Genomic DNA, 26,749 nt, shown 5'->3' with positions numbered 1-26,749 from the left:
ATATCTCTTCACACAACCATGGATCTGATTTGCAGAGGAGTGCATTTTTTCTCTGAGTCGACAGTTTTTGTCATTTCTTTGAAATGTACTTATCAGAGCTTTTTATTTTCATGAAACATCATCAACTATCAGGAGATGCAAATTCTAGGGTTGTACAAAGAGGGAGAGGGTTTTTTAACCCCTGTTTCAAGTTTAAGGCCCAAATGCTGTGAGTCTATACAAAATGTTAATTTCCTGATGTAATGTGGTTTTTCGATCACACTAACTACTGCAGCAAAAGGAGAATTTGGAAAAAGGACATTTTTCTTTGATATTAATACACCAGACCTAGAGATGTGTTGCAGCTTAGTGTCATCAATTAATACTTAAAAAGAGCGTACAGGTGAAGGACGTTGTTCGAGTAACACATGCGAGAACTGTGCAGCCTTTTCAGTTAATTAAAGGGAAACAATTCTGTTCCCATTTGGGAGCAACAGCCATTGTAAAAGTGATAGCAATCTGCTGAGCCAGTTGTTTTAATTAATAAATCAATGAAGACTGTCTTGCCAGATTGTTGGGATTCTGAGATCAGCTGTCCTGCAGGGAGCAAAGACTTGCTTGTAACATTACACAGTCTGTGAAATCCATAGTAGTGTGTTGCTGATAGTATACAAAGCTTCAGACAGGGCTTTGAGCCTCGTCTCTTACCTCAAAGCAAATCACCATTAGGATAGACACCTGTGCTTCTGGCAGCGGTGTCCCAAGGGTGAGATGTAGGACAAGATATACTGGGTGGGTTTCATTTTTTGAAATATCCTTTAATAGTCTGGCCTTTAGGGCGGAAGCCGTTGGGAAGTCTTTCAGCTGATTGCCTGTGCATGGTAAATTCATGCTGCAGGACTGGGAATGCAGGACACCCACCGAGCATGCAGCTGCCTGAGAGTGCAGTGGTCTTTGAGGAGCTGCTGTCCATCATGCAGCAGCTTTCAGATCTGAGTCAGCTCCATCTTGGGATTTTTTCCCTATTTGATGATGTGTATAAAGTTAATCTGTTGAGCAGTTTCCTCTGATCAAAGTGGATGGTACAAACAAAAAATGTCTTCACTACCTTGATCTGATTGCTTTGCTTGTTCCTTCGCTCTCAGAATGGTAGAATATGCACCTACTGGAAGTGTAATGCCATCCCTTCTACCACTGATTATTCATATCTGCACAGAATGAGAAGTTTAAGCAAATATACTGAAGTGTGTTCAAGACATCTGGGAGAATAAACCGTTTGTTTTCAGAAGGCCAAAAAAAATGAAATAACCACGCGACTCAGAATGACTTAAGTCAGGAGGGGAATTCAGAAGAAATGCAAATAGGGAGGAATCTGTCATGAATTGTAGCTGGAGGGACAAGATCTCGAAAGAAATGAGGCAACTTGTAGAGATGTTGAGAAAAGGAAGAAGAATTAAAGGAAAAATTGTAAAGGAATTAAATAAATTCGAAAGAAATTTAATTCTGCACCACTTAAGCATCCTGGCTGCCTCATGCAGGAATCTGAGGGAAAGCAGGTTGGTTTTTATGTGCAAGATACCCAAATCCGATGATAACAGTCTTCTCTGGAAATCTTTTTAATAGAAAACACACATTAACAGTACGTGAGTCTGTATGGATAATGTCTGTAAAGTTAGCTCACATCTAGGAGAAGCACACACGGGCTGAAGATGATATGAGCAAGATCACAGTCAGTGAGTGGTCGTTTCAGGAGCTCTGGGGCTGGCTGTGAGACCTCCCTTGCTCTCGGAATATTGTAAGGCCAGTCTCAAGTTTTTCTTGCTTTGTTTGGTGTGGTTAATCCCTCCCAGTTTGCTAATCTTCACCTGGAAAGCTTAAACTACAGACAAATGTTCATGTCTGACAAAATATGCCATGTTTCCTTAGTGCCAAGTTATTAGCCTGGAGTGATGGATTGCTAGCTATGTGGAATGTCTCATAACTCACGGAGCTGTAAATTGTTTGTGGAAAAAACTGTCTTGCTGTGCACCAGTACAGAACAGTGTTTACAGATGAGTTTTCCTTAGCCCCATCCCCTGAATGGGCACAACCAGGTGGGGAGAAAAAAAGGAGCTCTTGAAAACCAAATATTTGTTCATGAGACTTGTCGGGTTGTTGCTGCTTGCTAGGGATGGAGGAAGGCATTCCCACATGGGCCACGATTTGGATTGCAAGCCATGTCTTGGTAGGAGCAGAGCAAGGTTGCAACTTGTAGAAAAGAATGATTTCTTGACTTTAAAGCATTTACCTGGTTTTGTGTGTTGAAAGCAGCTGTGACAGTGTACGTATCTGCAGAAGTGCATGCGTTTCTGCATGCCCCCATCTATTAAAGCACACACAGGCTTTTGTCTGTGTTGTATCAATTAACAAGAGGAAGGTGCACAGATGTCTGCTGAAAAGCGAACCTGACAGGTTGCAGGTATGTTCAACTTGAAGGGCAGTGTCGTGGTTTAACGTTCGTTATGGAAGTCAGCCAGAGCCACCCCCTGGGAATTCATCCTTTGGGTTCTGGGTTGCAGTTGCAGGCGGCTTTCTCCCAATACCTGGCCTAATGGTGGCATTGCAAAATGCTTAATCGTGGGCAGAACAAAACAACCCGTTAGGCTTCTTATCGTTTTCTCTGGTTAAAGTAAAATGATTTTAAGATGTTCTTCCTCAAGCTTTTTTTTTTTTCTTTTCAAATGTCCTCAGTGAGTCACTGCTTTCAGTGTAAGATTGTTACCTAAATTACAGCCACCTCCACGTTAACAGCCTCCCAGCCTTCTTTGTTCTCTTCTTCTTTTCCTTCATGCTTTGTCTTTAAAATCAGTAACTCTGTGTCAGACAGCTGAATCACTAGGGACAGGCCCTTTTCTGATGCACAACTGCCTTTTGATGTTCTTAATAATTCTGTCTTTTGGGAATGGCTTCATTAATTGCACCGCTGCACAACAGCGAGCTGCACAGCTGCTGGAGTTGGCACAAAGCAATGCACAAATGTGTGCAACCAGGGGTGGGCTGGACTTCCTTGGAATCAGCCTCTTGCAAGAGCTGGAACTGGTTGTGAAACTGCAGGCCCATCCTTCCAAGCATATTCCATGCTGGACCTCACCATGGGATTTAGGACTGAATAGGTTTTCCAAAAAGAGACGCTTTTTGTGTTGGACTGGTCAGGAGTGAGAGAGGCTGTTAATCGAGAGCTTTTTTTTTCTTTTCCTTGTGCATAATTTTATAATAAATACCATGTACGTGATGGGAACATAGGGTACCAATTAGTAAAAATGGCCTGGGAAAGCAGAGCACATTTTTGTGGCAAGTGTCACTTTGGAAGGACCAGTCCTTAAATTAAGACATGCAAAGGCAAAGTTGGATTTCTGGCTCACGTGCTTTGGTCTGGGAGCTCGGTGCTAGCGGCAGCCATCTGGTTGGGGGATGATATCACCTGCGGAACAGGCGGCGTGCGAGAGCCCGGTGGCCATGTCACCAGTGACGTCCCTTCCCAGCCAGATGGCCCCCGCCATTCAGAGAAGGATGCCAACTGCAGCGACAGATCGGGCAAAACAATGCCTGAACTGATTTGCCACGACAAAACGATTCCTCCTCCGCATGCATCCACTGCGCTATTCCTGGAGGCGCGCAGCAGGAGTTTGAAGGGGCACTCGGACAGGAGCTGGCATCCCCCTTGGCACCCCCAGCCAGCGAGCATGGCCGGAGTGGATGCACTTCTCATCAGGAGCAGCAGGGATTTCTCACACCTCACTGTTGGGGCGTGTGTGACCTTTGGTTGCAGCGTTGAGCTGCCTGCCAGCTCCGCCACCCCGGCAGGTGGGGATGCTGAAGGGTGGCAGCCCTTGATGGCCTCACCTGGTGTGGGGGTGTGCCAGTGGAGGGGGAACATCCTCAAGTCTGGTAAAGGAGAGCTGAATACCTCGGCCACAAAACTCTTTTAATTCCTTTTATTCGCAGAAAGGATTTCCGTGTAGGACGTTATATATTATTTCTCCATTCCATGATATAAAGCAGGTTCCCGAAGAAATGCAGGCCTTTGGTACGTAGAGATGCAAAGGAATAACTGCTGTAGGTCATTAGTTCATGGATTTATCTTGGTGTTGATTCTTTCAAGAATATTGTAGGCCTTATCATGTTAGATATAAAGGCTTCTCCTAAATTTTACTCTAATTCTCCTCTGTAGCCAAGGGTTTATTAATGTGTTGGGTTTTTGGTTGGTTGGTTGGTTGTTTTTTGGTGTGGCTTAAATGTAAGAAAGGGGATCTAGGGGGAAGGTATGATGGAGGAGAGAAGGAGAGAGAGAGAGCAAGATGGGAGGCGAGTGCTCATGCTCCCATCCAGCAGTGAGAAACAAACACAGTGTGTGTGAGGTGGAGGCTATTAGTAGGTATTAAATTCGAAGTAGGTATTAAATTCTTCCTTGCTCTACCTGTGCAGGGTGCATCTGTTTTATTTCTGCCCCAGCCACTAGTATTGTTTCCTGGAAAACAGCACAGTGAAAATTCTGCTCATGAAAGCCAAATAAGCCATAAAAAGATGTTGTTTTGGTGTTAGGTCTTGCTAGCCTGTCACAATTTAAAACTGAAAGAGGGAAAAAAAACAAAAAAAGAAAGAAATTTAAGCCATACTGTAGCTGATGTTAAGACCAAAAAGCAATCCAAATGTCTCAAGCAATGTTTCATTTGCCATTTGTGTTACTGATACATTCTCACTTCTTTGAATTCCCTCCTCCCACAGAAAATGCTTACTGTTATTTTGACTTTCCCATAAAACTGGAAGATGCTCCAGGCTTTAGCAGTCTCTGTGGGGAAAAAAAGACACAGTAGCTGTTGCAGTAATATTTGTATGTTATAGTAGTCTGTGCTCTCCTCCTTCCATTGAGGTGTGTAGTGATTTTTTAACCTTCAGGTGACCTTGTATTTATCTAAATGTATATTACCTGTGCTATTAATTTTTGTATGTTACCAAATCCTTTAATCCTGGCTCAAGCACTAACAGTGCCTTGCTACATCTGTTGAGATTAACTCTTGGACTAAACTCATGTATTTATACAAAATCGTGGAAAACTTTCTGTGGAAGGAAAAGCAGCATCTTTTAAGTGGGTGGGAATGAGGCATAAGTCATAGGTTATGACCCTGAAGATGATCTCCTGAGGATCTTGCAAGAAAAGTCAGAATAAATATGTCAAAAAATGTAAGCCAACAGAACTGCTACCAGTAAGTTAACGTCAGAGAGTTTGTAAACACTAAAAAAGTAAAAATTCCCTTTCCCTTAACAGTTCATTACAATTATTCATTCTAAACATGGCAAAACTGACATGTTGAGAGCAGGTGCCATGTTTTATTTGGGAAAGGTTTTGAGGTACCCAGAAGCAGTGACATAACCATTTGGCACCTTGTTTCATTTCCAAATTCATGGTTAGCATTGTGTATTGCATTGAGAAAAAGGAAAAACACCGTATTAAGAATCAAAGGCAAATAAGCTTTTAATTACAGTATGGGATTTGGGGTTGAGTTTAGATCCACCATTTTTCATTACAATTAATGGAAGCTTGGTGTCCAAATACTTTGTTTCTTCGCAGGCATAGACTTGTGGGCAATTTGAAAAAAAAAAGTTCTTAAAGCACTGAGAATGCAAGAAACTAATTCACTGCAGCTATGGAGTGTCCCAGATCTATCATTTTTTGTGATGGGACTGAGACTTTCACCAGATGTGTGCTTTCTTCCTAACTTAAAAATTGTCTCCTGCATCTCTTGCATGGAAAATGTCCATTGTAGGGTCTAAGAGAAAAGGGTCTGAAAATGTGGACCAAGGGTAAAAGTTGCCAAGGGTGCTGGTCTGGCTTGATTTTCACCTGGGGCGAGAGTGAGAAGGGAGGTGCTGTGAAGTGGAGAGGAGGTTGGGGTGCTGCGAGGTGTGAAACTGCCTGTGCAAGGGCTCAGCACGAGATTGATGCATGGGTCACGTCTTCGCCTGAATCCTTAGACAGCGAAAGGGAAATAATGTCACTTCTCCCCAGATCTGGAGACCTTTAATTGGCATGTGAGTTTCTGCAGGCGTGTCCAGCTTACATGAACCATTAAGATCCTCCCCACACCAGTCCTTAACCCTCGTGCTGATGCAGGCAGCCCCGCAGCATTTCTGAGCTAGAGGTGGTGCAGGAAAAGAAGCTGTGTCGGCCAGGTCGCTGTGGGAACACTGCACTTGAGCGTTTGAAAGGAACCACTCGGAGGTGTCACTGCCAGCGATCCTGGTGGCAGAGCAGAAGCTGCAGTCAGTGGTTGTCAAAATGTTGTGGGTGGCGCTGCTGTGTGCTTGCCCAGGGTGGGCTGTTGCTTCTGAAGCATCTTCAGATATTTGCTAAGGAGATTCTAGCCTCTGGGGTTTGTTTCTGGAATCTCCTTTCTGTTCAGTTTGGTGAGCGGATCCACAGATAGATCATACCGTAGCAGGATGGCTGCCAGCTGTTCTCTCCAATCAGTTTTCCGTCATGGATCTGGGGCACTGCTCTCCCTCATCGTTTGCTGCTAGGGAGACTGAGGCGCGGTGGTTGCACTGGCTTGTCTGTGTTCAGAAGCAGGGGTGAGACCAGAAGTTCAAGGTCCAGTTAGAGATTTTTTTTGCCATATCACACAGTTTCTTCAGAAAATACTTGTCTTTATTTCTAGTCAAATTACCATTTTCTTATTTATGGATGAAGAACTCACTTTACTCGTTTTACTGTATGTTATTAAACCTGTTCTCAGTTCTGAGAATTCATTATAACTAAAACTACATTAAAAAATTTTGACAAGCTCTTTCAGTACACTTAATTTGAATACTTAAGGATTATCAGTCATTAGCCACCTCATCAGATGATGCACACAAGGCTGGGATACAGTAAGGCACTTTATGCATTCAAAGTGTCTTCTCCCAAATTATGCATTTTTCTGTAATAGGACCATGCAGATATGCAAATATATTTACCCATATCTGATTTCAGGTTTCTAACAGAATAAAATGTTAAAGTGCTTGTGAATACAGTACTGTGACAGTGAAAAATGATCGAGCATTGGTGAGATATGAATACAGATGATTGAGATGCTGTGCGCTGAAGCATCTTGCTCTTTTCATTAAATTTCATGTTATACACATGCAGCCAGGTGCAGGAAACCCAGCTTAAGTCTTTCGTGAGTTCCAGGCCATCTTTGAGATTCAGGCGTGTGTAACATACTTGTCCTCTCCCTGCTCCATGCACATGGTTGCAAGTTGACTCTCTCTGTCCTGTGCACTAAGCTTAGGAAACAGAACTGTATTTTACAGAACTAATCACTCGGTTTGTAGACTTTCTGGCTGCAACATTTTGAAAAATTACTACTTTTATGCAGGTCATTTTATGTTGGATAATGTTATGGAGCATCAGGCATAACATTTTCCTTGAAATATGCTTGCGGTTGCTGGTTTAACAGTTCAAATCTTAAAAACACTGCATTCAATAATATGCCTTTCTTTTTTTTCCTTCCTATAGGTTGGATTTTTCCCTAGCGAATGTGTTGAACTAATTAACGACAAAGTCCCTCAGTCTGTGACCAATTCAGTGCCAAAACCAGGTATGTTTGTTAGATTTTATGGTGTGGTGAAATTAAATGCAGAGGGTTTTTTTTTTTCAAGTTCCATGTTTGTTTAATACCTCCTTTATACACTATGTTATACTCTATGTGTTGATCATCCTTTATGTGTACCATGTTATTTTCTATGTGTTGATCATCTACACATTACCTCTCTCCGAATATTCGCCACTGTTAAATGTCTTTCATCTATGGTATATCAGTGGTGTAGCCAGTATCAATGTTCATCTCCTGCATGACTTGAAAGATTTCAGGCATGTAAGAATTTAAGATTCCTTCAGTAATCTGTAACTAGCAATTCCATGCAATATCCCAGTTCATGGTGTCCAGAGAGTGTTTCACATTAGTATTTTGTTTTTTATAAAGAACACACAGGTGGTCCAAAAAATGTTTCTGCTGACTTAGATGGAATAGATAAATTAGGTACTGCAAGCTGCTTTCTGTTTGGGGATTGATGAAGAAAGTCAGATATAGCAGAACTTGGAATCCTAATTGCCTCTGTGCTGGGTATATAACTCTGCCCACTTCCTACAGCCCTTCTGGCCAGTTCAGTGTTATATGAAATACAGGCAAATTACTGCCAGGCTCTGCTGATGAAAGGAAAAATAAACAGGAGATAAGATCTTGGATCTCATCCTGTTGTCATCCTAGTATATATTGGACATGGTTTCAGGTATATGTGCTGGCAAAACTAAGATCTCTATAGAATTTACTGGTACTGAAGGTTTTGTTTTATTCTTCATATTTTTTATACATTCATGTTTATACATATGTGTGTATCTTGTGTATCAAGAGAAACAATCTAAATTTGCTGATCTTTCTTAAAACACTAGGCAGCAGGCAAGTTGAGTTGGATAGCTGGTTAACTGGTGTTCTTTTCATCTGTTTTCTCTGTTTTAATGATGATCCTTATCTTTACAAGATTACTGATTTGATCCATCAAAAACAAAAAGATGCATTTCCAAAGTCTGATTTTTACTAAGGGAAATTAATTTTATCGATCTTATGTTAGGGCTTGGGACTTTTGGTTTAATGGTAAAAAGTCACAAACACCCTAAGCTATCAGTGTACTGCATTAATCTGCGTGCTTCAAAGAGCTGACAATTCAGGGAAATAGTTTTCGCAGCTATTGGTATCTCTAGCCCTTGTTATTCTTGGGAACATGCAAATGTATTTGTTAGAATTAGTGTCACAGAGATCACGAGCAATTCAAAGCCCTGCAGCAGGTGGTCATTCCATAAATCCAGTATCTGCCTTTTGTTGTTTGAAGTTGATCTCTAAATACCATGATCACTCACTGCTCTGTACTCTATCAGCTGAAGCATGTAGACAAGGGAGCTTTAAATCTAAATACAGGCTGGGCTGCTAGATGCAATCATAAGCAAGTGTTTACTATTAAATATGGCTCAGGCAATTAAATGTCACAAACTGCTAGTGAGTAGTTTCTTGCTATGCTTTAATGAGAGATAATGAAGCAGCATAGATTAATAGATTCTATTTGTCTTCAACAACACACTAGGGGGTGGATTTCCCCTTTCAGTCCTGGGAAATGTTTGTTATAAAGTTGATACCAAAAGCCCAAGTCCTATTAAAACTAATGTGTTGAAAGATATTGCCAAGTCATGAGGCTGTCCCTGTTGACCTTCCCTGATAGTTGTTCCAGGCGAACAATTAAAGGCAAAAGACTGCTCTAGAAGAACACTAATAAGGGCTCAGATGCAAGGACTGCTACAACAGTTGCAGCTGTTTGTGTAATCCTTCCCTGCCCTTCCTGTGCACACAGAATTTATGCCATTTCACTGCGGCATTCTGCTTCTATTTTTTCCACCTTTGGAGGTTACAGCACTTGCATGCTGGAGGCCGATGTCCGGAGATTTCCTTGGTTGGTACAGAAGTTGGGGCATGGAGGCAGCTGAAAGGACTAGGAGGAGACTCCCATGGTTAAGGCATGTTGAATGCTATGGTGGAAAACTCGAGGCACTCATCTGCCTGGAGGAAAAAAAATGATGTGTGAAATACAGGAGGGGTGAAAAGATAAAGGACGAGGAAGGAGTTCCAGTTTCCTGGTCTGGGTTACCACACAGGTGCCCAAGCTGCCTTGCCTTGTTAATACAGCTCAGGCAGGTGGCATGGAGCAGAAATGAGTTGCTGGAGCACTCGGAGCAGCTTAAGAAGCACGTGCTGCAAAATGTGAAATTGGATTCTTCCAAGCAGTTCATTCAAAGCCTTGCCAGGAATTGCACTGCTGGGGTCATGCAGAAGAACTTGCTTTTTGCTCACCCATATTCTGTGCATTTAACGCATTTTGACCTGTTGCTGACACGTGTGGGGTATTTCCCTGTAAACTAACTACATAAACTAATTTCCCCCTGGTAGCTATATTTTAAACATTAGATTGGCTTTTTCCAAGGAATAGAGACTTTCCTTTAAGGAACCTCTTGGAGATTTTGTCCTTATTCAATATTGTCAGAGAATTAATGTGAAGTTTTAGATTTGGCATGGATAACACATACTTATCAACATGCAAGCTTTATTTTATTTAATCAAAATGTGGTGTGTAGAGCATCTAGGACATTGTGTATCTGCAGCGTAAAGCTCTTTGCCATGAAGGAATTCACAAACGTAGAACTGGTTGTGTTGTTTAATTGTCCATAGATTTGGCTGCATTGAGTAATCTAATGAAAAGCAGATGGAAAGCGAAGAACTTCCTGCCCTCTGTTTTTATTAGTATTTATAATTAGAGGTTTTGATTTGCTGAAGTGATGAGGACAACATTTTAATAGAACCATAAAATATTGCAACAGCCTTAAATACAGTACAAATAATGACTGAAGCTCAAATGGAAATGAAAGGCTGGCAGTGGGAGCGGAGCTGACTTTAGAAACAACATTTTCATTGACTGTGGAAGTAGAAGGCTCACAGCAGTGATAATGCAGCCAGTGCCTGAGATAAAGAGAAGGAAAATGGACCACGGGGGAAAGCTGTCCATTTTATTCAATTTTGAAAATTCAAGGTAGTAAGAAAGAATATTGGTTTTGCCTCGATCACCTCTGAAATTCATTTGAAAATGAAGTTTGGATTGTCAAAATTACCTCCCAGAATGCTGCAAGGGTAGGTATACTCGCAGATACCTATATAGATATATAGATACATACAATTAAGGTAGGTTTCATTATTGCTTAAGAAAGTGGTTTGGAGTTTTTCAAACTTCGGACACGTGAGAAAGCCATATGAGGAGAAGATGGAGTGCTCAGGAGGTTACCTGTTGAGTGATGATTTCCCTTCAGGATTGTGCTAAGCCTGTGCCCCCATTCTTTCAGGTGAGGTGTAAACCAATATCCTGCTTGTTTCAATGTGTGTAAAAAACACCATAAAGGTCCGGGAAGGGAAGCGGGCTCAACAAATCTGTTTTCTTGAGTACTTGACTTCTCCTGTCTGAATTCTTCCTGACTTCTTATTCACATACAGGATTCTAAGGTTTACTTCTTGTTCTAAACTATTATACTGAGTTGATATCTAATATGTTGCAGTTAATATCATTTGGTGACAAGTTAGCCAAATTTCAGTACTGCAATAGATTGAATCAGCTTGTATTTATTAAGATTTTTAAAGAGATGGGATGAAAGGTTGCATTTGAATTTCAGATAGTTGGTGAGAAGTTAAGCTTTTAAATATTCATTGCAGTGCTTAGAAGAAAAAAAGTGAATAGCTGTTGTGTTTTTTTCCTTGTAAGTGAACGTTTGGGAATTGCCCATAGACTGTGGCTGTGTTTACTCTTCTCATCCACTTCTTCCATCTCTGGTTGGTCTTTTCTGGAATCAGTGTTTATGTCTGTGTGCTCATACAGTCCCTGCTCATGGCTTTGGTGTAATTAAGTCACAGGCAGCATGTCTCAGCTATCTGTTTCCGTCCATTCTCATGATTCTGGATATTTGTAGTTTAACAGTATTTAAAATCACATGCCATGCTTCACCTCATACACGCTATTTGTTTCGTGTCTACTGCTAACAAGTAGTTCTTGCTGCGTACCAAATCTTCGCTGCCCTGTGCCTTGGCGTGGTGCTTGGTCTGAAGGTTTTGGGAGCATCTCGTGTCAGTGGGGAAACAAAGAACACAGATGCAATTTACAGTGTGACAGTGAACCTGGGTGAAGAAATGGGGTATAGGAAGGTAATGTTTTCTTTTTTTTCCAAACGAACATTTTTAAAACTTCAGGGGTCTTTCTCACCCATTCCTCAGTCTTGCTCAGGACAAAAGAATGAGTGGGTTCAGCAGCTCAGCCCAAATTTATGGAGGGGTTTTTCAAATTCTTGTCTCATCCATTCATGCAATTTAGATTTAACGGGTAAATGTAATCTTGCATGAAACCCAGGATACATTACAGGGTACTTGTTAGTGTTACAAGCTATTATAAATAAATACATTTTAAACAAAAATAACAGATTAATCTGGGGCAACACTCAAGTACGATCCACTGAACTTCAGAAGGATTAAAATTTAGGTCTGGATCAGGCAACAGACTCTCCAAGGACCCATGTGGCTATCTGTTCTGACCTCCTGAAGACTCTGGTACAGTCCTGAATGCAGAATGGTACAGAATGAATTAATTTTCACAGGAAAAAAATGCAAATTGAGTTACATTGATTATGTTAGAGCTATTACAATAACAGACTCTTAATGAGGTAATGCCTGGTTTGAAACAGGCTAGTTGCTAATCCCTGGATGAAGAAGATGGTGTGGTTTTGTGTTTTTTTTGTTGTTGGTTGGGTTTGATTTGCTTTTTAAATTAGGAAGGATAAAGTGCAAATAGCATTTACATCCCACAGATGCCTGGGCTGAGCAGTTGTTTGACACTGAGTGCATAATGTCTTAATTAGTGCTTTTATAAGGAAAATATGGAAAGATACAATGTATGTAATTAGTACCATTCTCGTTAATCTTAAGTAAACAAACCATTTTTTTGGCACTTAGCATGCAACTGTTTCAGCAAAGCTAAATTAAATGAGACTTTCACTGAGCCAAGGCAGGTACGGTTTTCAGTGTGGGAGCAGATGTACTAACACGCTCGGGGCAGGCAGGAGTTCTTGATAGAGAAGACAGAAGATGTGCCTTCAGTATTGACAGGCCTAAGGGCCCCTTCTTCAAGAAATCACATTCTCTCAGCTCCTGTCAAGTGGGGGGACAAAGATTTGGGTATGGAGGCCATCAATGTGAGTGTAAAAGCTGCTTCTTTGGGAAGAAGCTGCTGCTTTAAGCAGGACAATGCCAAGTTGCTTAAACCCCAGGTTAGAACTGGTCTAATCTGTGGAGAAGTCATTTCTGGAGTTTGTGTTTTCTTAATTTCATCCAAACAAAAAGCTAACACTTGGGGCTGAGGCATTAAGAACAAAGTCTCTGCTGTGTCTGCAATTGGTGATTTTCAGGGAGAAAACCTTTTGTCAAGAGGAAAATATGTATCTTAGACAATTTTGTTTTCCTTTTTGTGCAAAATAAAATGTAAGATAAAGCAGCTGTCTGCTTTAGCACCACTAGAAATGAAGGAAAGCCGAATGTGCTAGGAACCCATTTTCACAAAATGTAAATTTACAAATTTGGGAGGTTTTTTTTTGTTGTTGTTTGTTTGTTTTTAAGAGGTTGGCATTGTCCATTTATAGAAAGACATACTGCATCTTCCTGACTCAACAAAGTACTTACACATAGGCTTAACTGTAGACACATGCTTAACAGGCATTGGGAGTAATGCAAACAAATCCTGCGGTTCTCTGTTGCTGAGGAGGGTTGGGCCTTATGCTAAAAGTTCAAACATACTAAATGCCTTTTTTTTTTTTTTTTTTTTTTTTTTTTTGAGCTGGGACACACCGGGTGGGGAATTCTTGGATCCTAATGTATTTCCAAAGTGTTCAAGGAATAAAGCACCAACAACATGAAGGATTGAGTCGTTGGTTATGTGTTGCACTGTGTACAGCCTAGCTGAGCTTTGTGTGAAATTAACCCATTTGGAATGGGTGCATGTTTTAACCAACTGTTTTGTTTGTTTTTTCTTTTTTTAATTATACCTTCCCAGTCTCCCCTGCCCACGGAGCCCGTCCAGCGTCCTGGAGCTACTTCCCCCCTTGTACGTTTTCATTTATTCCTTGTTTCTTCTTTCTCTCTGTCTCTCTCTCTTTTTTCCTTCTGTACCTGCCATTCAGTAGCACTGTTGCTTTGAAGGATATTCAGGGATCCAAAACTTTAGTCTAACATTGTGCCTTTGTAAAAGCTCTTTGGACATAAAACATAATACAGCAGGGAAACAAAAGAAAAAAAAAACAATTCTAACTTTTTTCTATGAGAGCTGATAGAATCATTCTGAGTCAATAATACCACAACTGCAAGAAATTGCCCTCTAAAGTGCTGGGCAACCAAGTGAGAATGCCGATTTGAAAGAAAGAGAAGTTTAATTTCTCTCCATCACCCATTTTTGACATGGGTCTGAAAGTACATTACAACTTGAAAATATTCAGAAGCAGAAATTCTTTTTTTTTTTTTTTCTTCCTAAAAGATGACAAAATGCCGTTTATATGTGGTATTTCAGCATGGCCCAAGTAAAACTGGGAGTCAGGTGGAGGTGGCTTGCTTAGGCAGAGCGTCGTGCTTCATGCTGCTGTGGTCTTGTATTTAGGTCCAGCTAGTGCTAAGCTAAACCTCATAACAATAGCCTATTGCCAGTAAATTTGAAAGCTGTTTCCGTAGACTTAATATGTTTTATGATAAAGGTCTCATTTACACATATCAGCTCCCAAAGGGATGTTGTTTGGATTTCATATATCAGTCTTAATATTGGCTATGCAAATATTGTGTATATATTTTTATATAAATATGGAATATGTGTGTACGTGTATAGATGTACACATACTTGCCCCACGCCCGTGCACACCTGCAGCCTTTTGGCCCCGAGGAGGAGCTGTGATAGCCCAGTGCCATGGAAACTGGCTCCTCCAGAGAGGAGTGTGCTTTGACAGCAAGCACCGTGTTTCTGGGGTGCAGACTTCACGTCCCGAGCACCTTGCAGAGCATGAGCACAGATCATCAGATGCTCTCCAAACAGAAAGGAGGAGACTTCAAAGAGGAGAGGGAGAGCAGGGTTTGTGTTTCAGACGGGGTCACGGAGCCTGTGTGTGGCTTCTTCCACTGCAACTATGCCAACCAACAAGAGCTGGGGGTATTTAATCTGGGATAGTGTTTTTAAGATTGAGGGCAAAATTGCTTGGATTGACTATATCCAGTGGTGTATAGCCTGCCAAAAAGTTTGGGAGGTTAGAATAGTGGGCACTGGTAAGGACTGAGGAGTTCCCTTCAAACACGCATTAGGGACTGGTGCAGCTCCTTGAACGTATGGGTCCTTCAGAGATGCCATTCCCACTAGGGTTCAGTAATAGTTAACTTCAGATAATAAAAGTAGGGTGTTTTTTGTTGTTGTTGTTTTTGGTGGCTTTTTTTTCCCCCTTTTTATCTTGAAAACAAAGAACAGCCGCATTTCAGCTTACTGAACCTGAAAGGTTAGCATTCAGCCACCCTTTTTTAAGCTGTTTGTGAGAAGGAGGAGTTCACCACTAGAACAGCTGTAATACTTCTACTCAAAGCTATAGGGCTTGTTAGTGGTTCTGCTTGTTTTTCATGTGAAATTAATTTCCTTTGACAGCCGTGTCCCTTTGTGAGTCATGGAATTGCAACAGAGATTAGAGACTTGACTATCGCTCTGCACAAAGTGCCACCAGAGATCGTGTGCCACTTCCCCCTGTGCATAAGTTCTGCTCTGTGGTCTGCACTGGCAGCTCTTGTTTACGATGTTTCTGTGTTCCAAAGATCATGGTTGCATGTCTTCTGTTACTAGCAATTTAGGAAGATACTTGATGTATTATTTTTTTTAAGTATGAAAGCTTCTGGGTCCTGTTCAGGCTCTGCTGGTGTTGGGGGAAGTTACTTTCTGTGTTCAGGAAGCAGTTTTTAGACTCTGAGGTTCTTTTTTGGCCCTTGGCTTCCCCATATAAAACAAACTGAGATCTAAATAGGGAGGCTTGGGGCAAAGTATGGTTTTGAAACTGGGACAGAGTGCCTCTGAAAATGAGCTCAAAATCGGCAGTCTCCCAGCCCTAGCAAAGCCCACTATTGTGCAAGTTGCGGCTAAGTTTAAACATCTGTGATTCTTCAACAAGCATTTGCCAAACTAGATTGGGATCTATTTTACAGAATTTTTCAAAACTTTTTTTAAAGTGAAAAGTGTTTGCAGTGATGTGTTTACATACTGTGTGTTCGTTAGCACTGGAATTGAGAATTAGACTGCATCTGCTGTGCTCAGACCTGAGCCAGCCTTAAGCCAGATGCTCGGGTACCAGTAGGGCCCACCTGCATCCTCAGCAGCTCAAGTTTCCTTGGAATTTGGGTGCTCGGTCAGCTTATTTCAGCTCACCTCATGTTTTTTTGCTGTTCATCCTTGGCATATCACTTCACTTTTGCACAGAGCCATTGCTAGTTAGGAGTACTTCAGGTCTAGAACATGCCAGAAAAGCAACACCTTAGAATGCACGACACTGAAGTCTGCGTTTCTGTAGCACTGTTTCTCTAACTGCTGTCTCTACAAATCAAACTGTTAGTCTCCTGCAGTTTGTTCCAGGAGATACTTTAATTTAACTTTGTCCTTTCTCTTGCCTTCTGTCTGTCCCTCTGCCCCCTTCCCACGCGACGTTAATTATGTGCAGATTTGGAGATGGATAGTGTAAAGCCAGGTTCTGCATGTGTTACAGAGGCTCTGAACCAGTCCCAGCTGAGCTCAGGTAGAGCCCGTTAAGTACAATTAGTCTCTCGGTGTCCTAACCAAGTCTAACACTGTATGTGATAGCAGTAACTATTTGCTAACACCCTAGCTTTGCTTACAGAAGGTAGATGTAGCTGAAATAGTTTATTATTAAGATTTTGTGATTATTTTAATATCTGGTGGCTGAAAAAGCCAATGTGTGACTCACAAACAGATTTTCTGCAAGTGATTTTGTTCAGGTTGGTGAGTCCAAATCTTAAGAGTACTGCTTAACAGGTCTGGGTCTTGCCATGTGGATGCTCTGTAGTATCAGTGGCTGTGAGTCTGTGTCATAAATGAGCTTCTTTTTTTCCTGACTGGTGATTTTTTAAATGTAAAGTGTGCTTTTTTTCCCAGGCTTTAAATTTGGGCCTCAGAATGCTATATCCAAAGAGTGTGCCAAACCCTCTTTGACGATGATCCGGAGGAAAGAACTTGCTCGAATAAGAGAGAAAAGAAATGTGGTTACATGCTGTAGTTTTATGGCAACGTAAATGACCCTAATGTCTGCCCACTTGCGCAGTGATAGCAGAAAACAACTGTGTTGTGTTGGCATTGTCATGACAACGTCGCTACAGATTTTCAGAACTAACATTAGGTAAAATTGAAGTGTTCAAGTGAAACTAAGGAATTGAGATGCCTCTCTGGTAGATTGTATGCATTTAAACAATTTGATCGCTGATTTTGTAGAGGTACTCGATAGCAGACATTTCTTCTTTGTTGTTTCAATAAATTGTATCTGGACTTTTGTTTTCCTGGATTTCCCAAGTGCATCAGAAGAAAATGGAAATGGCATTTTAGGATAGACTGAGTAGCAAACTTTTTGTTTCCAGCAGGTTAGATCGGGGCTTTACAGTAAGGCTGGCGATAAGACATATTTCTTGCAAAGCATTAAGGCAACATGTTGTCCTCTTACATCCCTTTGTTTTGAGGTTGAAATGAATTCATGTGGTAACTGTACATCTGATATAGATGGTCCCAGTGTATTGAGCATAATGAATTGGTTAATGGGTATTTGATATTGAAATGATACTAATAAGTACAGCCAGTCAGAGCTCTCTTGGGTTCAGCTCTCCACAATGCTGGTATTGTATTTACGTTTGTTAAGGAGGCTAATGTTTCTGCAACATGGTGATTTTAAGTGCCTGGTAAGTGCCAGGCATTTTTCCTAATTGTATTTCAAACGATTGCGAATCTTCTTGTGGTTCCCTATGTGTAAAGCTCCCTCGGCTCTCCCAGTGCTGAAGTCCTTGTCTCTCCTTCCATGGCTGCCTTCTAAAGTCACCAAAGGAGGATTTATTTTTTAACTAGGCTTTAAGACTTCATTTTACTCCAGTAATAAGTGGTTTGTTGGATGCTTGCATTAAAAACAAAGAATTTTTCTTAGCAGTATTATTTTACTGGTAGTTTGCATCTTGGATATGTCAGGAATGCCAAACTTGGGCTTCCATTATTATGTTGAATTGCTTGCTTTCAGTGCTCATTTCTCTGAATTGCGCCAGTAATTACCTGTTTTTAGGAGAAGGGGATTTATTGCCATTACTGCTCAGGACTGCACACAGCTATAAGACATGCTATTGCAGTTGTCAGTCTTTTTAGTTCTTCAAATTCGTGTGCAGAATTGAAGTACGGATCAGAACTGCAGCAGTGTTTTCCTGTTAGTTTTTCATTTCCGCAGTCTCCCTTTCTCTTTGCTCTCCCTCCCTTGTTCAAAGTGATTCTCCTCCTCCCCCTACTTCCCCCCCTCTTTTTTTTCCCTTCTCATTTTTTTGGCAGAAATAGAAAGGAATCAGAACTGTGGGCTGATCTGTGGAAATGCTGCTATATACAGGATTCATCTGGCCTCCTATGCAAGTCGCACCATAAAATCTGTGATTCTGCCGGAAAGTATGAGTTAGAGAGAACAGCTTCCTAGAGCCTGTATTCTAGGAACAGATACTGACAGAAACTCTAAATTACATATTCTGTGTTCATTGGAAAAGTAAGCGTCAGTAAGTAATCTGAAGTTGATCTTGGCCTAGAATGAAAAACTCTTCCACTCGGGCCTGGATACAGCTTTTAGGCTGTTTCTGTAGCACGCACATTCTGACAGTTTTTTCCCTTTAGAAGGCTGCTGCAAGGAACGTGTAGCAGTTCGGTGTCCAAATTCTGCTAGATGTGGTGTTTAGCAAAGGAACTACAGGAGCAAAGCACCTGTGGGCTTAACCCAGCCTCCACCAGCCCCAAGCTCCATTTCCCTCCCTCCCCAGCTGGTGCATCCCAAGAGCAGCAGCATGATGATGAGCTGCCCCAGCTACTGAAGCGTCTCTCTTCAACCCCATTTTAGGGAGCAAATTTTGCAATAGTTGCATTTTGCTTCAGCAAGTCAAGCAGCACTGAGCTGTGTGTTTAGTTTTGCTTTCTCAGTGTTAGTTTGGGAGAAGGCACCAGGGAGGCCTCTGTATGAGCTCCAGGGCTCTGGGGTCTTCCCTTTTTCCATCCCAGTGTGTAGGAGCACAGCAACCCCCCCAGCTTTCCCCAGAGCCAGCCACCGAGGCAGAGGATTTCCAGTACGATTTGCACAGATGAAACTGAGAGCTATCTTCAAAATGCCCCCTTTCCCTTTGCAGTAGGGCAAGTTTTTGATACGTTTTCCTATAGAGCTCCATGAAAAGATACCTGAAGATTTCTGAGGTTGTTCAGCATTTCAGGAAACCGGGGGTATTGAGTGGGTTGCAGGCACATAAGGATGTAGATGCCAGTGAATAGCAGTTCTGGGGGTCCTCTTCCAAACTGGGACAAATGATAGATTTTCATGGAACTCAAGGAAAAAAAAAAAAAAGTCCTAAAAGTTAAAAACTGACAATTTTTTTTTTCTGCAGACTGCATTGTGCTTCTGACTATGAGAACATACTTCTGTCTATAACTTGTTTTTGAATACAGCCTTCAGTGGCAAATCTGAAATACTTTTTCTGACCACATAAATAAAATCCATGAATTCTGGCTCCCTCATAAGTGAGGGATGAGCAAGAATTTTAAGAGTTTCAAATAAATTCCTAGGGATACATAGCATTAGGAAGGCAATATATTTTTTCTTCTTAATCCTTTAATCCTTTAACAGTGCAGATGTTTTCTGGCAGTTAGAAGAAAGCATGCATTTTGGCAGGGTTTTTTAAGCACCCATGACTGTGTTTCATACCCACAGACTGTGGAGTCTTAGGTAATGTTCGCAGTTGATGCAGTATTTGCAGTCGGGAAAAACAGATATTTTTGTAGCATGTTGTAGGTGCTATGGAAACGTACTTTGATGGTTATCAGTTATTTGTGGGTAAATTGGTTGAAGTTTTTTTCTTCAGGAGGTCTGGCTTTGAAAGAATGGAGCTTTCCCTTTAGAAGAAGAGAGCTAGGCATCACTGCCCTGGCTGAACAACCCCTGGCAGGCAGGGTCAGAAGCAGAGGAAGGAGGCTGGGCAGGAGGCTCTGTGGTTTGGGAAAAGAGCTGCATGGAGAAGAGAAGTCTGGACTAAACCAAAAGGGCTTCTACAGGCTCTGGGGACCTGAGATGAGGAGATGGATACAGTTTGGTTTTGCCATTTAATAGTTTTTTTTTTTTCTTTACCTGAAATAAAAAGGGTGTTTTCAAGTCAGCTACAAGACCTGCCTGTCTCTCTCCCCATAGCCCAGAAGAAGGGAGCGTTGTGCCTGCAGAAACAACTGCCATGTGTGCAAAGTAAGCAATTTACAGGGATAAGCCATTTCACATGAGCATTGCCTTGTACCCTGTGCAATCACGTGCACAAGTGCAAAATGAGCGAAAAAGGTGATTGCTCTGGCAACTTGGCTGCTTTGCACAATATCAGTAACAGCACAGGTGCAGGGCATCACTGAATGAGGCCTCTGTGTCCAACCTCAGGCCAGATTTGCACTCGTGTTTTTCCTGGCACAGCTGATCCTGCTGTAAGTAAGGAAGAGATAGCAGCCAGAGCTGACACAGCTTATCTGCCAAAAAAAGAACTCACCACCACAAAAAGCCCTGCACACCCAGTCGGGTGTGGGCACAGCTGTCCTGGCAGAAGAGCCCTGTTGTCGGCTGGGGTTATGTCAAGGAAACAGCAGCTCTGCCAGCTGAGAAATGTTTTGGGTCAGCATATTCTGCATCTCCACTGGGAGGCACTCCTGGTGTAGGCACAGCACTGGGAACCGACCTCGAGTCCCCTCAAGTCCCCGGGGACATGCATGAAACACAGGTGGAAGGAAGAGGCAGATTCATTTCTGCAATCCCTCCTGGGCAATTTCTTCCATGTCTGTGGTCACCCATAGCCTCTGGGGCTTTCTGAAGAAGCTGAACCCAGAGACAGCAGCTTCAGGCTCCCCAGAGTCTGATGAGCGATTTTGTGGCAAGACTTGCGTGTTTCTTAGGGAATTTTAACTGGAAAAGAAAAGGAATAATGGTGGTGTGTGTATCTGTGCACAATCTGTATGCATCAGTTCGGAAATAATTATGTAGATCTGTGTATTGTGTAGGTAAGAAAGAAATGTAGTAGTGGTTTTGTTATGGAAATAATCGTGGCGTTTGTGGCAGGCATGCTTAACCTCTTTTGAGAGGCAGAATCCACCAAAATAGGATGGCTGCTTGTGAAGTACAGCGGTAAAACTTGGCTGAGCACAGGGGTGTTGGAGGCACCACCATGGTAATAATAAGGCCAGCTTTCTTTTCACTTCTTCTGTGCTTGTTTCTCACTGCTCTCCACTTAGGGTTTTTTTGTTTTGTTTTGTTGTTGTTATTTTTAAACTAGATATTTTTTCCTTTCTCACAAGCTCTGTCAAAGTGGGACTTAAGTCTAATAATAGTTGGCTTGAGCAAAATTCCACAATTGTGGTAAGAGCTTTGAAATCATGGAAAAAAGGTAGTTTGTTCCGCTCTGCTTTTCTTCTTCTTTTTCCTGAATAATTCTGTCAATTAGTGTGGGAGCCAAGTTGTGGCTCACAAATATTTCCAGGCAACTTTAACCTTAGATGATAGCCCATAGCGCTGACCCCTTCTTGCATTGGCAAATGGGTTTATCAAGGGTCATGCTGGAGCATAGATCGGATCTCTGCTGAAAGCCTGATGGTCATTCACGCAGGCTGAGCAGCTCCACCATCACCTCTCTGCATGCACAGGAGTGGAGCTTGGGCTCTGGCTCCATCTGGCTTTTGCCCTGATACCTTTAGAGATGTGTATCTTTGTGAAACTCTAGTGTTAGATATGAGTGGACCTGGAGAGTACTTGCTGGCAAATCCATAGCATTTGTTTTGCTTTATGAGAACAAATTGGTTTGGGCATGGCCATGGTGTATGTGCGGGGCAATCCTGAAGTGAACACATAAAAGGATGTATTGTCCACTGCTTGGAGAAGATCTGCAGAATGTTTGCATCAGAAATCCTGTGCTAGCAGCCAAGGCAAGAATACAACTCTATCCCTCTCTGTCTTGCCATCCTGCTTTTGCTTCTTTGCTCTTCCTCCGCCAGCAGTGAATTTAAACTGCTGCAAAGTTCAGATCCTAACATTGCTCAGGCCTTTATGGTTTGCTTCTCTAGCTCACGAATCAGCTTGCGTCTGATTAATTCAGGAGACTTGGCTGATCTGAAGTTTCATCTACAGGATTTCATTTAAGAACTTGTGTTGGTGTCATGCTCATTCTTCTTCAGCATTTAATCCTGTGACTGCATCAGAAAGCTTGCATCAAATTCTTTGACTTGTTCTCATGGGAACTTGCTTTTGCTAAAGGGAAGGAAGGGCAAGGGAAAGTCGTCTGTTACCCACTTGGCTGTGTGTGATATCATTTTAACTGCTTTTTTACCTTTGTGAAGGAAATAGTTGGAAAATACCTCTATGTCAAAACTGACTTCTGTGAGCTCTGTGAAGCCAAGTTTTGAGGTTATCCCATGCCCATCTATTGAATGGTTTGCTGTTTGGTTTGGTTTTTGCTTTTTGATCTGCCATCTTCAGTCTTAGTTTCTCCCCAGAAAAGGGAGGTTGTTTGTTTGGGGGTTCTTTTTTGCATGTTTTGAGAGTATTTGATTGCAGGATAAGTGTAGCTGAGTAAGAAACAGCATTGAAAAATACTGGCTGCCTAACTTCTAATAATGGCTTGAAGCTTCCTTTAGTGGTCAGATCTGCAAAACCAGAAAGTGGAAAAAACTACAGAGTATATTAATAATGTTTTCTAGGTTATTCTGCCTCCCCAGTATTTATGTCTGAAATAACTTTTGGAAGATAGGTTAAATTTAAGAACGCTTTAAGGATTGAATTTGTGACAAGTGTGTGGATGGAGCCTTTTCATCTGTGGTTTCAAATGCTTGTTCTTGTTAGCTGTGTTTAAGAGAGAGATGTTTATTACCTGCCTCTTCTGCTCCACTGCAAGTTGATGAACACATAAGCAGTGGAGAATTCCTCTCTTCCACTTGTTTTTGTTGCTTAAAATAATCCAGCAAAATAAGTTATGAACAGAAAACGAGGTTCATGTGAAGATGTGAAGTATATTTTTCTTTCAATCAAGAGATTCAGAAGAAAGAGGGCATCCCAGTGCCATTCAGGACTGTAGAGGACAAAGATTCCCAGTCTAGGGCAGAACCCATAAGCGGCAGAGGCAGAGAAGTCGTGTCTGCGGTGGTGTGACCGAGTCCTTTCGCTGTCATGCAGTGAGTGCTCTGCCAAAAGCAGACTTTTGTTTCCGGGTTCAGAAAAGCCACATCCCACATTGCTCAGGTTTCGTTCCCGAAAGAAGGGCATTTTGTAGCAAGCATTAAGTAATTCTCTTCACAAACAACAAACTGCAGGTGCGTGTGGGGGGGAAGTGTACCATTAGGAAAACAGCATTATCCTGTGGATGTTTAAATATCATCATAAAAATATGAAGTATCAGGATGGCTAAGTCAGATTTACAAAGATCTCTGCAACTATGAGCTCTGTTGTAGGATTCTGTTTGGTGTTGTGTGTGACATATGTACAGCTTCTTACCTCTTGATGGCTTGTTTCCTCAGAGCAGATAGTTGTCCCTTTAAAACAGACATTATGGACCACGTAATAAAATATCTCAAGTACTGTTGATGGTGATCTCCAAAGGTAATATGCACACCTACAGAGCTCTGTTATTTGCAATGCGGCTGTTATACTGCTGCTCTGATTAGCAAAAACAGGATTGTGACCTCTGGCCTCAGCTTGAAATGGTGCACGAGCAAACTTGTGCAAACTGGAACAGTTTGTCACAGCACAGTCAGTCGGCTTTGTAGGATTTTCCAAAAAAAAAAAAAAAAAAAGAAAAGAAAAAGAAAAGAACCTGATCATGATCATGGCAGTTTTGAGTAGCTGCAAGCAGTACTACTTTGCAATCCTGTATAGCTTGTTTTTCTGTTCTGAATTATTGTGTGTGCATTCTGCATGTGAATTTCAGATAGCATTGCTTCTGTTGTGTTTGTTCCCTATTTGTGTTGGGATTGTACCAATTTTTATTAATGGGCTTGACAGGGAGAAAGTTCCTGAAATATTCAGCTGGTACCAGGAAGCAGATTTTGTATGCAAATTGTACATACACACATATAGATCTAGATTCTAGGAGTCACTCTCAGCTGCTAAGGAAAAAAGTAATGCGGTGCTGTGATCGTTGTCCAAGCAAAACAGCTCCTGTCGTAAATACAAGTATAATAAGTAGCTGGAGAACAAGCATTGTTTGGAGATACAAGTCAGCAAACAATTTTGAAAACAACACGTTTGCTTGAGGAGAAACTATGAACACCAAAAGAAATGTTTTACCCTCCCGATGACCAAGATGCCTGCGTGAATACAGGCAGATTCCTCTTTAATCCTTCGGACCCTGAGGTTGCCCAACTTACCTAGCGATCCCACATTTTAATGTGTGTGACAGCAATTAGTGAGATTGATGAAGTGCATTGCAGCCCTGTACGGACCGAGGAGCTTGGGGTCAGCGTGGTGAAAGAGAACAGCAGCAGTACGGAGTCCTCAAGCACCAGATGGATGCAGGGACCCCACCAGGTCCCCTGGCACTTGCAAAAGGCCGGGCTGCTGGGCTCAGGTCACTGCCTGGTGGGTTTGTCCCTGCTGTGGCCAAGTCACAGCGAGGTGCGCGTTGTGCTCTGGCGGGGGGATGCTGAGAAGCTTTTGGGGCTGGGCTGTGAGCTGGCTCACTGTGAAACGCCCCGTGTCGCTTGGCTTTTGCCAGCGGGCCCCTGAACGCTTGTTTTTCACGATCGTACCCGCAGCTCCACCAACACAACCCCGGGGCCGAGTGGCCGGGCTGCGAGGCCCAGCCAGGGGCCGGGCCTGCTGCCGCGGGGCACCCCCAGCTCCCTGCCCCAGCCTTGCCGCCTGACCTCCGCCCCCAGGGCCCGGGGGCCGCTCGGGGAGAAGGAGGAGGAGGAGGAGGAGGAGGGAGGCACCTGCGGGAGGTGGGGCCGGGCCGGGCCGGCGGGGCTGCGGGAGCCGGGGAGGGGCCTGGCGGCGGCGGCGGCGGCTGCAGGGGCGGCGAGCGCGGCGGTGCGGGGCCGGGAGCTGCCAGAGCCCCGGGAGGCTGCCAGGGCCACCCCCGGCCGGCGACAAGCGACAGGGAGGTAAGGCAGCGCTCTGCTCCTCACCCACCCCCCCCCTACCCCCGCCCACTTGTTGCTCTGTCTTGACTTTGCCGTTCGGGACCGGTGTCCTCGCTGCAAGGTGTTTATTTGCTAACAGCCGGGCACCTGCCGGCCTCTCCTGCCGGCTTCTCCTGCGCCTTTCTGCCCCGGAGCTCCCCGGTCCTGTGCTGCTGTGCTGCACCCATGCGTCGTGCAAGGAGCTGGTGGAGCTTTCGTGGCGGGCAGGGTGGGCGTGAGGAGCCCCCCGGACCCCATGGAGAAGGGGGCCCAGCAGCCGGAGCTCCCAGGCCGGAGCTGTGCCCGCAGAGGTCCGGGGGCTGCAGGGATGAGAGCCCCATGCGGGTCCGGAGCGAGCCGGGAAGCAGCAGCTGGGGGACGGGAATGCCGAGCTTTGCATGTCAGGAGGGTTTGGCATATCGCTTTATGCTTTCCTTATCCCTCCCTCCCCAGACTGGCACTCGGAGGACATAGGATGCGTTCCTAAGTGGTGTTGGTGCTGTTGTTCAGGAAAGGGGGCTTCCTGTTTAAAATGCTCCTTCATTGTTCGCTGGAGCCCCAGGGCAGCGAATGCACACTCTGGAAAATAAAATTCCCAGGGAGAGCAGTTACTGTGATCACAGGAGGCACTTTGCAAGTAGCCGTGGCTCGTCTGTTCGTATTTGTTCAGAAAGTCTCCCAGAAGCTATTGGCCGTTTTAAGGACTAAATGCCCTGCGGGATCTTATTATTTATGGCAGAGAAGACAGCAGGCCTCCCCTTTTCACTCTTCCCTGACCTCCTTTGTTCTGGGCACCACACAGGCGCAATAAAAGAGGCTCTTTTGAAGTCAAAGCTCAGGACTGGTAAGATAAAGGAAAAGAACAAAGCACGCAAAACAATACAATATCTGCATTCCTAAGTCTTCAAAAGTCGGTTTAGTTTGCTGCAAATCCCCAAATGTATTGGGCCCGATTTTCATTTTTGTTAAAGCTGTTGTGCACTTCTTCAACTTTATACGGAGGATGTGAAGATGTAATTTTCATCATCTTCAAAGCTGTTCTGTCCTGCCAGTGCTGTATATAGTGAGTGTGACATGAATGAGGCTCATGTCCCTTGCATTCAATGTCGTTTCCACTCCAGGTGAGTGCGAATTTTGTTTCCGATGCCAGACTCGTTGCAGGGCTTGGTGCTGGTGTTAACAGCTCAAGTATAAACAATTTAAAAAGTCTGGGTTATGAATAGGCAAAGAACCATAACGATATCAATCTTGGAAGAGCAGGACCCTGTAGTTTGAAAGTAGCTGGTGTGGGTTGTAAACAGCTGCCCTCTGGCTAGTGAAAACGGAGATAGGAATCTCTTGTGACGGGATTGGGAGAGCTGCAATAATGGCACTTGTCATACTGGGAGTACCACATACCTCAGAGGAGCCTGTGCGCTGAGCAGGGCTCGAGTAACGGCTACGCCAAGTGGTTGCGGAAAGGGGAGGTTTGTGCCCTGACCCAAGTCTCCTCCTTATTCCGGATGGATTGCACATATCCCTTCCTGAAGGAATAATACCTCCTTTCCCAGTGTCTTCCCAGTGCCTTGCATAAGGGCGGATGCTCTCTGAGTCCAGGATTGGGCTTCATCTGCCAAACTCCTCGTTGTTCAACTTGTGCAGTTTGTTGGTTCACGTCAGATCTTTTTTCACTGCCCGCCTCCGCCCACCACCCAAG

At 43.2% G+C, this 26,749-nt stretch overlaps 1 protein-coding gene across 12 annotated transcripts in view; it reads left to right on the top strand.

Annotated features, from left to right (window-relative positions):
* ARHGAP32 (Rho GTPase activating protein 32) overlaps positions 1 to 26,749 on the top strand; it is a 264,246-nt gene that overhangs the window by 189,967 nt on the left and 47,530 nt on the right. For 6 of the 12 annotated variants that reach the window (XM_038167597.2, XM_072027728.1, XM_072027724.1 and 3 more), the window contains 2 exons: positions 7,514 to 7,595; positions 13,678 to 13,728. In XM_038167597.2, the coding sequence (XP_038023525.2) occupies positions 7,514 to 7,595; positions 13,678 to 13,728 (133 nt within the window). Of the gene's footprint in view, positions 1 to 7,513; positions 7,596 to 13,677; positions 13,729 to 24,908; positions 25,036 to 26,749 lie in introns of those variants that run through there. The other 6 variants (XM_072027731.1, XM_072027729.1, XM_072027732.1 and 3 more) reach the window with 2 other exon arrangements.

This window comes from Anas platyrhynchos, chromosome 25 (genome assembly GCF_047663525.1).
Source record: "Anas platyrhynchos isolate ZD024472 breed Pekin duck chromosome 25, IASCAAS_PekinDuck_T2T, whole genome shotgun sequence".
Lineage (NCBI taxonomy): Eukaryota > Metazoa > Chordata > Aves > Anseriformes > Anatidae > Anas > Anas platyrhynchos.
This window is presented reverse-complemented; position numbering and strand designations above follow the sequence as displayed.